Here is a 12869-nt window from a genome sequence, read left to right as displayed (position 1 = left end):
TGCTGTTTGGTATTGTCCTTTCTTCCATCCCTTTCCCCTTTCACCACTTCAGTTATGTAACCATGGCCCACCTTCCAAGACCACTACTATAGTACTCTAGTTTTTTAAAATAGTCATACTCTCCCACCTCAAAACCCATAAATGGTTTTGCTATAAAGGACAGTTGATATGAAGCTAAAAGAAGTATTAAGTATGTTGGATGACAGAATAAGGATTCAAAAAGATTTTGGCAGACAGGAATAATGAGCCATATCTAGTAAGATGAAATTGCATAATTAATAATAATAATAGCCAGCATTTATATAGAACTTTAAAATTTACCAGGCACTTTACAAATATCTCATTTGGTCCTCACAACAACCCTGAAGGATAGATGCTGTTATTGTCCCCATTTTGCAGTTGAAGAAACTAATGCAAGCAGAGGTTAAGTGATTTGTCCAAAGTAGTAACATAGTTCATAGAGTGTATGAGATCATATCTGAACTCAGGTCTTCCCAAATCCAACTTCAGCATCCTTCCTACTGTGCTACCTAGCGGGGAAAATAATTTCTGATGAGTGGGATCCAAGATGATGACATGGAGATAGTGGTATCAGATTTAGGCCTTGAAGGATGAGAAGGATTTCAAAAGAGAAGGGGGGAAGTACTCAAGGAATTGGACATAGTATGAACAAAGTCATAGGGGGAAGAAAGTGTCAGGGAGGAAAAATAGTACAGTTTGGTCAGAGCATGAAGCACATGGGACAGAACAATGGTAAGACAAGTTGGAAAATTGGAGTGGTCTAAGGCTGTAGAAAGCCTTGAACACAAGGTTAAGGAATTTAGACTTTATTTGGTAGGCAATATAAAGTTAATGAAGTGTTTTGAGTCCATAAGTGACATGATCAGAGCAGTACATAAGGGATATTACTTTGATGGTGCATGAAAGGTGAATTGGATGGTGGGGAGACTGGAGGGCATACCAATTAGAAGGCTGTTAACAGTTGTTGAGGAGAATTGTAATGAATGGTACCAATGATAGTGGAAAGGAGGGGATATATTTGAGAGATGTTTCAGAGACAGACTTGTCAGGACTTAATAACTAGACATGGGAGATGAAGGGGAGGGGAGAGTCAAGATAACAGGTTTTGAATATGGGTGATAGGATAAAGGTGGTGCCATTGACAAATAGGGAAGTCAAAAAGAGTTACTAGTTTGGAGTAAAAGCTGATGTGTTTCTGTGTTGGACATGTTGAGTGTCAGGTGCTACAAGAACATCTAGGTGGGGATGTTTAGTAATCAGCTAGAAATGCAGTTTGGAAAAGAGATAATAATAGGTAGCACTTCAAGGTTTGTGAATGAGACATGTGTTTTTGGATATAGCCAATGTGGAAATTTGTTTTCCTTGACTGTATATATTTGTCATAAAAGTGAGGAACTGGGAGTATAGTGACTATTACTCTCAGTCCTGAAATTCAGGGTAAGTGGGAAGAAGAGTAGTCTCCTTTGGAGAGGGTGGCAAGGGAAATGGGGTACCAAAAAGGGAGCTTGATAGACTGTAAGCTCCTAGTAGGGGGCAGGGACTGAGTCATTTGTTCCTTTTTATTTCCATTGTCTAGCATAGTACCTAGTATATAATAGGGGTTTAAAAATGCTTCTTGATTAAATAGTTTAGAATAGAGTTTGAGTTCCAAAAGACACAGCAGAAGGGAAATAGAGGAATGGTACACAGGGCCCAGGAAAGAGTAGGGTGGGAGATGGGCAGAAGTTAGGAGCATGGAGCTGCATTTAGGCTGGTAAAACTTTATAATGGACATCACAAGGACCTGTAGTTTGGGAGGAATACACAGGAGAGATATGCTAGCCTGATCAAAGTGGGAAAGAGCAGAGAAATCAAACATAAGTAGGCTTTCACTGATGGGCCTGGGAACCTAAGTATCATTGTTTCTATGGATCAACATTTTCCCCATTTTTAACAGACCAACATAAGAATGACTTTTGGGTCATGTGTTAGCTGGGGACTGAATCTATTCTTGCATATTGACTCCTTTTGAGTTCAGGTACAATAACAACAGTTCAATATATTTAGCAACAACAACAACGACAAGAAACAACAATAATGTTTTACCTCCAACAAGAACCTGGGACTTTCCGGCATGAAAGTGAGGGCCACCACAGAGGAGACACAGGGGAGAGCGCAGACAATCACGAAGACCCGCCAGCTGTGAAACTGATAGGCAGAACCCATGCTAAAGCTCCATCCTGCAAAGGGAGAAAGGCAAAGGTGAGGAGTTGCACTGTTTTCCCTTGGCTTGCTGGAAACCATCTGCACAGGGAAAGAATGGATGTGTAGCCAAGGTTCCACCAGGTGGTGAAGTTTTTCTAGGAGCAGAATCAAATATATCCCTGAGTGCGCCATGTGCTCATCCAAGGCTCAAATCTGATGAGCTCTTTTGTACATTATTCACAGTGGCCCATCTCCATCAAGTTCACCTATGTAGATTGGTCAGAGGTGGGCACAGCACAAATGAGGGAGGGTCTGAGTATGAGTCTCCAGTGAATGGGAATGAATGACCATACCCCAAGGCCAACTATGAATTAATTTGGAGATTTTTCTTGGTTATGTATAATCTGCATTTATTTTTCTGCTAAGCAAATATATACACATATCAATTAAGTAGGTAGGATCTGTTATCTAGAAATAATTTGCTTATTGTATATATATACACATATGTATCTATATCTATGTATAAAATAAGATTCACAAAGAGAAATTCCTTCAGGACCTAAAAGAAAATCCTTGTGTCTGACTATGACCCAATTTAGGGTTTTCTCAGCAAAGATAATAGAATGGTTTTCCATTTCCTTCTCCAACTCATTTTACAGATGAGGAAACTGAGGCAAACAGGGTTAAGTGACTTGCCCAATGTGATATAGTTAGTAAGTATCTGAGACCAGATTTGAACTCAGGTCCTCATGACTCCAGGACCAGTGCTCTATCCGCCTAGCTGCCTATTGAGTAGGGTGAACTATCCCAGAAACTGGTAAAAGCAACATTAAGACAAGGTTCTGGATGAGAATTAAAGAGGCATACCACCTCTAACTGGAAGCTTGGAGATTTATAGAGGTATGAATGAATTATGTCAGGCAAAATCTTAATTAATAGACGTGCTTGACATTTATATGGCATTTTAACAACATAAGCCAAATAATCCACATACAATCCCTAGTGATCTATCTAATCATTTTCAGTTTTACAGGAGTAAAGAGAGATACTTGAGGTGCCATGACTTCCTCAAGATTGCCAAGTTAGAGTTACAAATCAAATTTTTCCCTTATAGTTTTATAGACGGTCTCAGTTTCAGTTATTCCAGATGGGAATTTATTGCTTAACAGCTGTCCAAATATCAGTGGAATCATGATGTATTCGTCTTGTAAAAACAAAGTTTTTATGGGAATCTCTAACATTTGGCTAAAGATATTGAAGTCTAATGAATTCAGCTTCAAATCTTAGGAATGAGTAACTACTCTGAATGCTTTAAAAAAGCTAAAGTGTCAATATTCTCCAATTTCTAAAAATCAAAAGGAATCACAAGATAGAACATGGGGGTCTTATGGATAATTTTCTTTACTCATTTAAATGCAAGCCCAGAACATCACAAAAAAAGAGCTCCTTAAAATAGCCCTTTTATTGGAAATAATAAACAAAACATGTCTTGAGTTTCCTCAACTAAGAAAATCTAATGTCTTAAATTTCAGGTTACAGTGGATTACATAATCATTAATCAGGAAGACTTGAAAGACGAGGTGATGGGAAGGTGGTGGACAGAAAGGAAAAGTGAAGACAAAGAAAGAGAACAATGCCCTTCCTCCTGTGGAAATAATGAGTTCAGAAGGTTCAGTAGGAGAATCTGGAGCCAAGGAAAGGAAAAAGGCAGCAATGTGTAATGGATTGAGCAAGGGATCTGTTTGTAGTCTAAGATTTACAAATGGCTTAAAGAGTGACTTAAATACCTCATCATTCATTCAAAATTTCCTGAGAACCCAAAGGGTTATTGAAACTGTAATAAGGATAAGGGATACAATGATTCTAAAGAAGAAAAAAAATTGTCCTCATGTAACTATTGATGTAGTTTAGAGAAGAAAAAGAGAAAAAAATTCAAGGGAGATGTATCTATTCAAAGCAAAATATCATACTGACATAAAATTAGGCACAGTAGGGTCACAGTAGATCGATTGTTCAAATTGAATTCAGGAAGCCCTTGATTCCAATCCCAGCTCTGACTGTTAGTTGTGTGACCACAGACACATCATGTAAGCTCTTTGAAACTCAGTTTTGTTGTCTGTAAAATGGAGATAAAAAGACCTGTAGTACTTAAATCTCAGAGATCTTGTGAGGCCCAAATGAGATAATGAATATAAAGTGATTTTCAAACTTTAAAACCCTATGTTTATTGTCAACAATGTTAGGATGATGAAGAGATGGGAGAAAATCCAACCATTATGATACAAACAAATACTCCCTAATGACTTCTGTTTTCACTGCTATCATGCCAGGACAAGGGGGCTCCCCCTCAAGAACTACAGCTTTGGTAATGTAAATCTTCTCAATTATCTGTCTCATATGTAGTCTCTCTCCTTCTGTTAAAGCTGATCTAGATTGTGGTGTGTTTTTGTTTTTTGATTGTTTGTTTGTTTGTTTGTTTTTACAGAGACATCACTACACTACAGATGACTACTTTATTGTTCAGTTGTGTCTGACTCTTTGAAACCCTATTTGGGGTTTTCTTGGCAGAGATCCTAGAGTGGTTTGCTACTTCCTTCTTCAGCTCATTTTACAGATGAAATAACTAAGGCAAACATGGTAAAGTGACTTGCCTAGGGTCACACATAGTTCAAAAACATTCTGAGAGGCAATTAGAAGAATAACTAGTTTTTTGGAGTCAAGTCCAACATAAGAATTGTCCCTTTAGTTCTCTATCCTTTTGTCTAGCCACGCAAGTCTAGAGCATTCTGTCCTTAGTTGACACAACAGAATAAGCAATGAAATTCAGTAGGAATAAATGTAAATTCCTGTTCTCAGGTTCAAAAAATCACTTGCAAAATTACAGGATGAAGGAAGCGTGGCTGGACAAAATATATATGAAAAAACTTTGGGGTCTCAGTATACTGCAAGTTCAATATGTCAGTAGAATGATACAGCAGCCAAAAAAAGGTATCATCTCATGCTACAATAACAGAGAGAGATATCCAAAATGATAAAGCTGATAATACCACCGTACTATATCTTTTTCAGACGAAATCTAAAATACTGTGTTCAATTCTTGGTACCACTTTTTGAAAAAATATATAGTTTCTTCCCCTCTTGTTTCCCTGCCTCCCCCCACTAAGAAATCAGGAAAAAAATCTCCTGTTATAAACACACATAGTTGAGGACAAAAATTCCTGGATTGGTCACATCCAGAAAAAAAAAGTCTTAATTGGTAACATGCTTCATCATGAGTTCCCTGAAATCATGATTGGTTACTTCTTTATTGATGAGATTTCCTAAATCTTTCAAAGTTGTTTGTCTTTACAATATTTTCTATTATATAATTTTTTTCCAGGTTCTGCTCACTTCATTCTGCATCAGTTCATATAACTCTTCCAAGATTTCTCTGAATCATCTCCATCATCATTTCTTACAGCAAAATATTCACTTTCATATTCTTAATTTATTCAGCTATTCTCTAATTGATGGGCTTGTCTGTCATATATTGAGGACATTGACAATCTGATTCCTGTCCAGAGGATAACAATCAGGAATTAAAGTAACTTGAAACTATGTCATATGAGGATCAGTTAAAAGAATTGGGGGAAAGTTAAGACTTAGAGGCAACATGATTTTGTGTTTTTTTCAGTCATTTTTCCATCACATTCAACTCTTCACTACCTTCTTTGGGGCTAGATACTGGAGTGGTTTGCCATTTCCTTCTCCAGTTCATTTTCCAGATGAGGAAACTGAGACAAACAGGACTAAGTGACTTGCCCAGGGTCATACAACTACTAAGTCTGTCAGGTTGGATTTGAACTCCAGTCTTCCTGATTCCAGGATGGGGACTCTATTTACTGCACCACTTAGCTGCCTAGAATAAGGAAGACCTGAGTTCAAATCCAACCTCAGATACTTGATAGTTTTGTGACCCTGGGGAAGTCACTTCTCCTCTGTTTGTTTCAGTAACCCCAAGTATAAAATAGGGGTAATAATAACACCTATCTTGTAAGGTTGTTATGAGGCTCAAATGAGATAATATTTGCCATAGTAGGTGGTATATAAATGCTTATTTTCTTCCCCTTTCCCTTAGGCTGAGCCTTAAAGGGCTTTAAGAGCAAGAAGCAAGGAGGCAAAGCACTCTGGATGTGGGACCATCTATACCAAGGCAGAGAGATAGGAGATGGAATATTACACATAGAGAACAGAAAATAGCCCCATTTGGCTGGATCACTGAATGCATAAATGAAGTTTCCATGATAACAAGAAGATGGAAGGGATATGAGAGGAAGAGGCTTAATGTGGAAAATTGTGGGGAATGTTACAACATCACAAAGGGATTTGTGATCTGAAAAATATGTACATGATAACCTCTAGGGTCCATTTCAATTCCTCAATTCTAGGATTCTAACTGCAGTCTGTGAAATCTGTTTCCTTGGTTCAATTCTTGTTCTACTGAAGCTAGCATCTCTCCATGCATTACTTCTCACAGAGGAAGCAGGTTCATTTTGTCTGATTTCCTGATTTTTATAGCCTGGGTCCATGTAAACAGAAGTGTATCATTGCCCTAGTGCTCCTGGGGCGTGAGTCTACAGTGGCATACCAGACCTCATTCTCGATGTAAGTCTGCAGTACTTGTAAACTTTCTCACACCTAGCTTCTTAAACCTTTTAGCCTTCGTGGGATGAGAGTTGAGGTGACAATGAAGCTGGGTGACAATGTCTATGATGGATATTGATTGGTTAATATATCCCTAGAGCATTGTGAAGTTTTCTTTCTTGGCCAGGGATGGACCACTGTCCCATTAACTGTTACTGGCCCATTAATGCTTCCTCGGCAGGCATCCTTGGTGAAGAGTAGGAAGACTAAATGCCAAATGGCTCAAAAAAAGGGGGGAGGACTTTAGCTTATGCTCATCTGAGAAAGGGTTGAGTTGATGAATAAGAATGGGTATTGTATAAGCTATGCCCACAAGGCCAATCTGTGCTTAAGTACAAATTAATAAAGTATTTTTCATTGCTTTGCTTTGCTTTGCATGGGACAATAGCTAGAGAGCTAGCTTTAGAGCCAGGAAGACTTGGGTGCAAGGCCTGCTTCTGACATATACTGTTTGTGTCACTCTGGGCAAGTTGCTTATTAACCTCTCAGTATACTAAGCAATGCCCTATGATTGGAAGTTTTATGATAGATGCCCATCTGCATTGGCAGAAGGTACTTCCTCACCTGGGGGTTAACCTATATCAATGAAATCACAGGTCAACTTTTTGTTGAGTTTGGGTGCCCAGTTCCAATCTTGGTTTAGCTAAACAAAGGGGAAAGCATCTTATTCACACCTAGGCCAAGAAGGCAAGCTGAGCGTCAAAGTCTGGGTGTTGTGGCTATGGCCACAGCAGCAGTCATAGCATCTGTCTTAGTTTCTAGGAATAGTTGGGTGAACTGGGACTATTGGAAAGATGAAACCTGAAGATGATGAACACCTGGGGAGTCAGCTGCAATTGCTGATCCCTTCCATCCTGAAGGAGGGACCCTTGTCGCTCTGTGGTTTAATCCTTCTCAGTCTCAGATGAGCCCCTTCCCTCCCCCAACTTCCCTAGCCAATATTGCAGTGGCTCTCAGCCTCCTTGTACACTTAAGCACAGCCATATATTTAAATAGAATATACAGACATAACCTCTTGTCAGTAGCAAAGAGAAATGCAAAAATAACTGTAGCTGATGTTTCCCCTTAATGATTTGCTTTGTGTCTTGGAAAGGATAGTAATAAAAACCTCCTTCTACACCTCTCAGGAACACCATCCTTATAAAGATGTTAGAAGAAGTAATTGGGTCACACTAAAGAAAACAACCCTGGGTTTTCAGAGAAGACACAAGGAACCAGTTTTCTTCAAATGTTCACAACCATCCTTGAGGCCTATGTTACTCTTCCAGTTCACTAGAGAACTGTTTGGCATAATTACTGAATTGGGGCCAATGTGCCTTTTGGTGCTCATAGGTTAGAGCTTTGTCACAAGCTTAAATGAAGGATAAAATAAGTACTCAGCAAATCTTCTTGTCTTTTTTTAGGCTGTCAGCTTGGGTCCAATAATCTCAAGTTAGCTTGTCTGAAAAATTCCTGCTGCCTCAATCTCAGAAGGTCTGAATCAGTAGGATTGAGAGAACTGATCATGGCTTAAAAAGTCAAGAAAAACTCCAGCCTGTATATAATGGCACATGGAATCATTAGTAGGTATTAATTTTCTACCTATATCCTTTTCTGGTTAAGTAGGTTACAGGGAGGCATGGATTTGACGTTTGCATTCAAGTGAATTAAAAATTATTTTCGTTTCAAGAATTTTATGATATTCCTTGTGTTGCCTAGAGATACCCTGGATATCATGAAACGAGGTGGGAGACCCTGTCTTAGAGGATAAGAATCATTTTTATTAGGCCTTGGAAGGTCACACTGCACAGCAAAGAGTTGAATGAATGTTCCGGAAATGTTATTGGTATTAGTGATAGAGAGATCTTGGAATATTCACTGAGCACCCCTGATAGATAAGACAGACATTCCATCAACCAGTGTTCAGTGCTGAAGACCTTTCCAAAAGCTTTTAATGCTCAGCTGGGCCATGAAGTAAGAGACAAAGAGGAAATTACATTTATGTCTCATAAAACTGAAATGCTATTTTCTGAATTAAGATAAGGAAAAAGAAGGGACAGAGTGAGAAAGAGAAACCAATGCCACCCAACATAGCAGTTGACTATTTGAGTACCTGGCACACAGTAAGTGTTTAATAAAGGCTTGGGGCTGCTGCTAGTGATGAGTACTTAAAATGTCAAACTATTTGGTTTTCTAAATGGCTAAGCATGTATTTGACAGATGGAGAGGATTAAAATTACAAACACAGGGAAGGGACAGGGTTATAACAAGGGGAAAGGTGTCAATATGAAGTAGGCATCAGGAACACAAAATGGAATAATAGGTAGTTATGAAAGTCTATTGTTCTTTTATGTAAGTATGATACTTTTTTGGCCTTTCCCAAAGGAGAGAGAAGGTGGGTGCTGGTAAATGGTTCCTTTGAGGATGATAGTCTGATTTCCTTTTTTTACATAATTAAAATAATCATTAAAACACCATTTTGTGTAGTTTCTTTCTAAATTATGCAAATTCCATGAATGGAAGGACCTTTAGTAGAACATTATAGAAAACAATAAGTCCTCACCAATTGGCTTGGCATTAATGAAAGGGTTAAATGGTGGAGGCTTTTTGTTAACCTACAGCCAACTAGTTCCATAACTAAAGGAGTATTATTCCTTATCCCTCTGATAGAGTCCTATTGAAGAAAGTCAACGTGATATAAAGACAAAATGAAGGGGCAGAAGACCTAGGTCCTGGTCCCTGCTTTGACTCATTTTAGCCACGCATCTTTAGATAGGGCATTGAATCTAACTCTCAGTCTTTACCTCTGTAAAATGTGCATAATATCCATTCTGCCCAAGTCATAGGGTGGTTGTGATGATATCAGATGATCTTAGATAATGCATATGAAAATGTTTTTAAAGCTCTAGAGGACAAGAAGAAGAAGAAGGAGAAAGAGAAGGAGGAGAAGGAGAAGAAGAAGGAGGAGAAAGAGGAGGAAGAAGAGGAAAAGGAGAAAAAAGAAGAAGAAAAGAGAAAGAGGAGGAGGAAGAAGAGAAGAATTAATATTTATAAAGTGATTTAAGGTTTGTAATTCACTGTATATAAGGTTTGCAATACATACATGTATATATATATATATATATATAAAATCTCATTTAATAAAATGAGGAAGTAAAAGGAAGAGAAAGAAGGTGGAGGGAAGAAAAAGAGCAAGGGTCAAGAGGAGGAAGGAGGAGCAAAGAGATAAGAGAAGTAGGTCTATGCAGTGCTGCTCAGTGTAGCAAAAGCCCATCTCTTTAATATCAATACTCTACCAGTGATATGAAATGGCTCCAAATCAGGGAAAACCATGATCTTGGAAGAAACGAAATTACAGATGATGTGTAAAGTAATGGAAAGATGTATGGTGGGTGAAAGCAGACCACAGCATATTACCTATGAGGACTACAGAAGAGGGAAAATAATTGCTCTGATAAGTGTTAGCAATTATATAATTCTTACTATGTGCCAGACACTGTGCTAAGCACTTTACAAATACTATCTCATTTGATCCTCACACCAACCCTGGGAGGCAGGTGCTATTATTATTCCCATTTTACAGCTGAAGAAACTGGGGCAGATAGAAGTGACTTGCCCAAGGTCATTAATAAGTATCTAAGATTGGATTTGAACTCAGGTTTTCCTGAGGCAATCTGTATCCACTGTGCCACCTAGCTGTCTTAAAATGAGGCAAATTATATCATCAAGGACATATATGATCTGTAAAGGAGGTAGGGTTGATCTTTGGTAAGAATGTAAAATGGGGAAGTCTATGGAATATATTGGTACCTTGGAGACATTTGCTTGTATAATCACTTATTCATTCAACATTTATTGAATATCTACTGTGTGCAGATAGCATTATAGATAAAATGTGGTTATGTCTTTATGTCATTTCTAGTAGAGATATTTCAAAAGTTTTAGGAAGGTCTCTGTTGTATTGAGTGGATTTACAGAAGCCATGAAAGGATTGCAATTTGTATCAGGGGAGGGTGTAGAAATCATAATACTCATATTTGCATAGCACTTAAAGGCCAACATTCTCTTTTCTCTTTTTCAGATGAGGCAATTGGGGTTAAGTGACTTGCCCAGGGTCACACAGCTAGTGTCTGGTCTGAACATTCTCTTTTCTCACAACAACCCTGTGAGGTATCCGCACAGGAGAGATTCCAGATCTAGCTAAACACCAAAATTAGTAATATTTAATGTTGACAAAGTGTTTTCTTCATGGCCACCTTTAAAGTAGCTAGTAAAGGCTTTTGTGGTGGGGCATATTTGTTGCATAAACTGTTGTACAGACTGTACAGACTATAGTATAGAAGGCATAGAGAGGCTATGGACCCCTTTTTTATAGAGGAGGAAACTGAGTCTGAGCTGTTAAGTGACTTCCTATAGCTGGTAAATGATGAAAGAAAAACTCAAAGTCAAATTGCATAACTCTGATCCCTCCATTGATTACTCTATCCACAATACTAGCCTGCCTATATTATAGAAAAAAATAAGGGATTGTTATTACTAAACAAGGTGAACTTCAATGATAAGGACTCTGAAGTCTCTTTCTGGCCCTATTACTAACTTTTTGGTGCCTCAAGTTTTAGGGACTCTTTACATCTAACTGGAGCAGGAAGAGTATTCATCTGCTTCACTGATGTGGTTAATATCTCCCATTCCAGCTTGGCTAGTTTTTCCCCTTAAATTGGGGGAAGCTGTCTCTGAGATTAGATTAGTCCAGGGTGCTAAGACTTCACCCAGTGACGTGGCTTTCTAGTCAATCTAGGACATAAAAGTCCAGCCCAGGAGGAGTTGGTATATCTCAGAAAATGGAGGATGTCACATTGTCACCACACCCCAAAAACCCTGCTGACCAAATGCACTTCCAAATAGGGATGAGGGGAGTACTTCTTCTGCCTAAACCAATTTTATATCCTTGCTGACAATCTTTTCCATTCTATGGCTAAGTTAATCTACTTGTCCCCAAGTATCTAATTTTTTCCCCCATCCTGAATCTGAAGCATCAGACCAGCCTGAATGAAACATAGCCTGGAACAACCAGGATGAGGTAAAAATTTATAATGGTACCTATGAAACACTCTTTGACAGGAATGTGCCATTTGAGCATAAAGCATTCAATTATTTGTCTTTTGTGATTAGAATTCTAGATAAAATTCTTAAATGTGGTATGTGAAAGTCCATTTTAAAATAGCCAAGGAGAGGAATTACCTATATTTTTTGCTTGCATATTATCCTCATTCATAGGCAACAGGTCAACCAAAATCCACTGTGGAAAACTAATACAGATGCTTTTGCGGCTGTTATTGTTCTCAAATAATCAACACATCTAAGGGAGTTGGAGAGACCAGGGGAACTTCTGATATTCCTGTAGCAATAACATAGCCTTTTCCCTCTACACAGTCCCCAATTTAAAAGTTACAAATATCCAGCATGAAATAGTAATCCCTGGCAAGAAGTGAAACTGTAATACACCCAGCTAGTCTGAGACATGGACAGGTCTTAACCAAATACAGCTGTACAGTCTCTTTTGAAGATACCAGCAGGCTCCTTATGTCTTTTGCTCTAATTCACAGAATATATGCCAGTCATTTAAAATGAGAGATTTTTTTTTCTTTTTACAATGGATCAAGCCCTTGCAGGAGACTGCAACAGAGAGGGAGACTTTGAAAACCTGAAGATAAGATGGAAGGAAGTTTAGTTGTAATAATATTTAATGTGAATTAATTCTCTTTGTGATAGCTTAGTGTAGTAACTCCTGATTATCATGGTTCATGGGTATTAGTGTTTAGGTGCTACAACTACTTTGGTGGTTTCTAGGTCACATTTCCACACACAGTCTTTTAGCCTACGATAACAATCCTGTTTAAATTCTGGATTATAAAGAGCAGCCCGGGTAACCACATGAAAATATGAATTATTGCTGATTGTTGTACAGAGCGGCCTAGGTGGGTTTACTTGGTAGGGACTCT

General features: G+C 38.4%; 1 protein-coding gene across 1 annotated transcript in view; it reads right to left on the bottom strand.

The window, feature by feature from the left end:
• The window catches only part of SV2C (synaptic vesicle glycoprotein 2C), a 205520-nt gene that overhangs the window by 54140 nt on the left and 138511 nt on the right, over nucleotides 1–12869 (bottom strand). Inside the window, exon 4 of the mRNA XM_027863597.1 lies at nucleotides 2107–2240. Within this exon, the coding sequence (XP_027719398.1) occupies nucleotides 2107–2240 (134 nt within the window). The remainder of the gene's footprint in view (nucleotides 1–2106; nucleotides 2241–12869) is intronic.

The sequence above is a fragment of the Vombatus ursinus genome, unplaced genomic scaffold, assembly GCF_900497805.2.
Source record: "Vombatus ursinus unplaced genomic scaffold, bare-nosed wombat genome assembly UNPS02014772.1, whole genome shotgun sequence".
Taxonomy (NCBI): Eukaryota; Metazoa; Chordata; class Mammalia; order Diprotodontia; family Vombatidae; genus Vombatus; species Vombatus ursinus.
The sequence above is the reverse complement of the archived record's forward strand: the minus strand, read 5'-3'. Positions and strand labels throughout refer to the sequence as shown.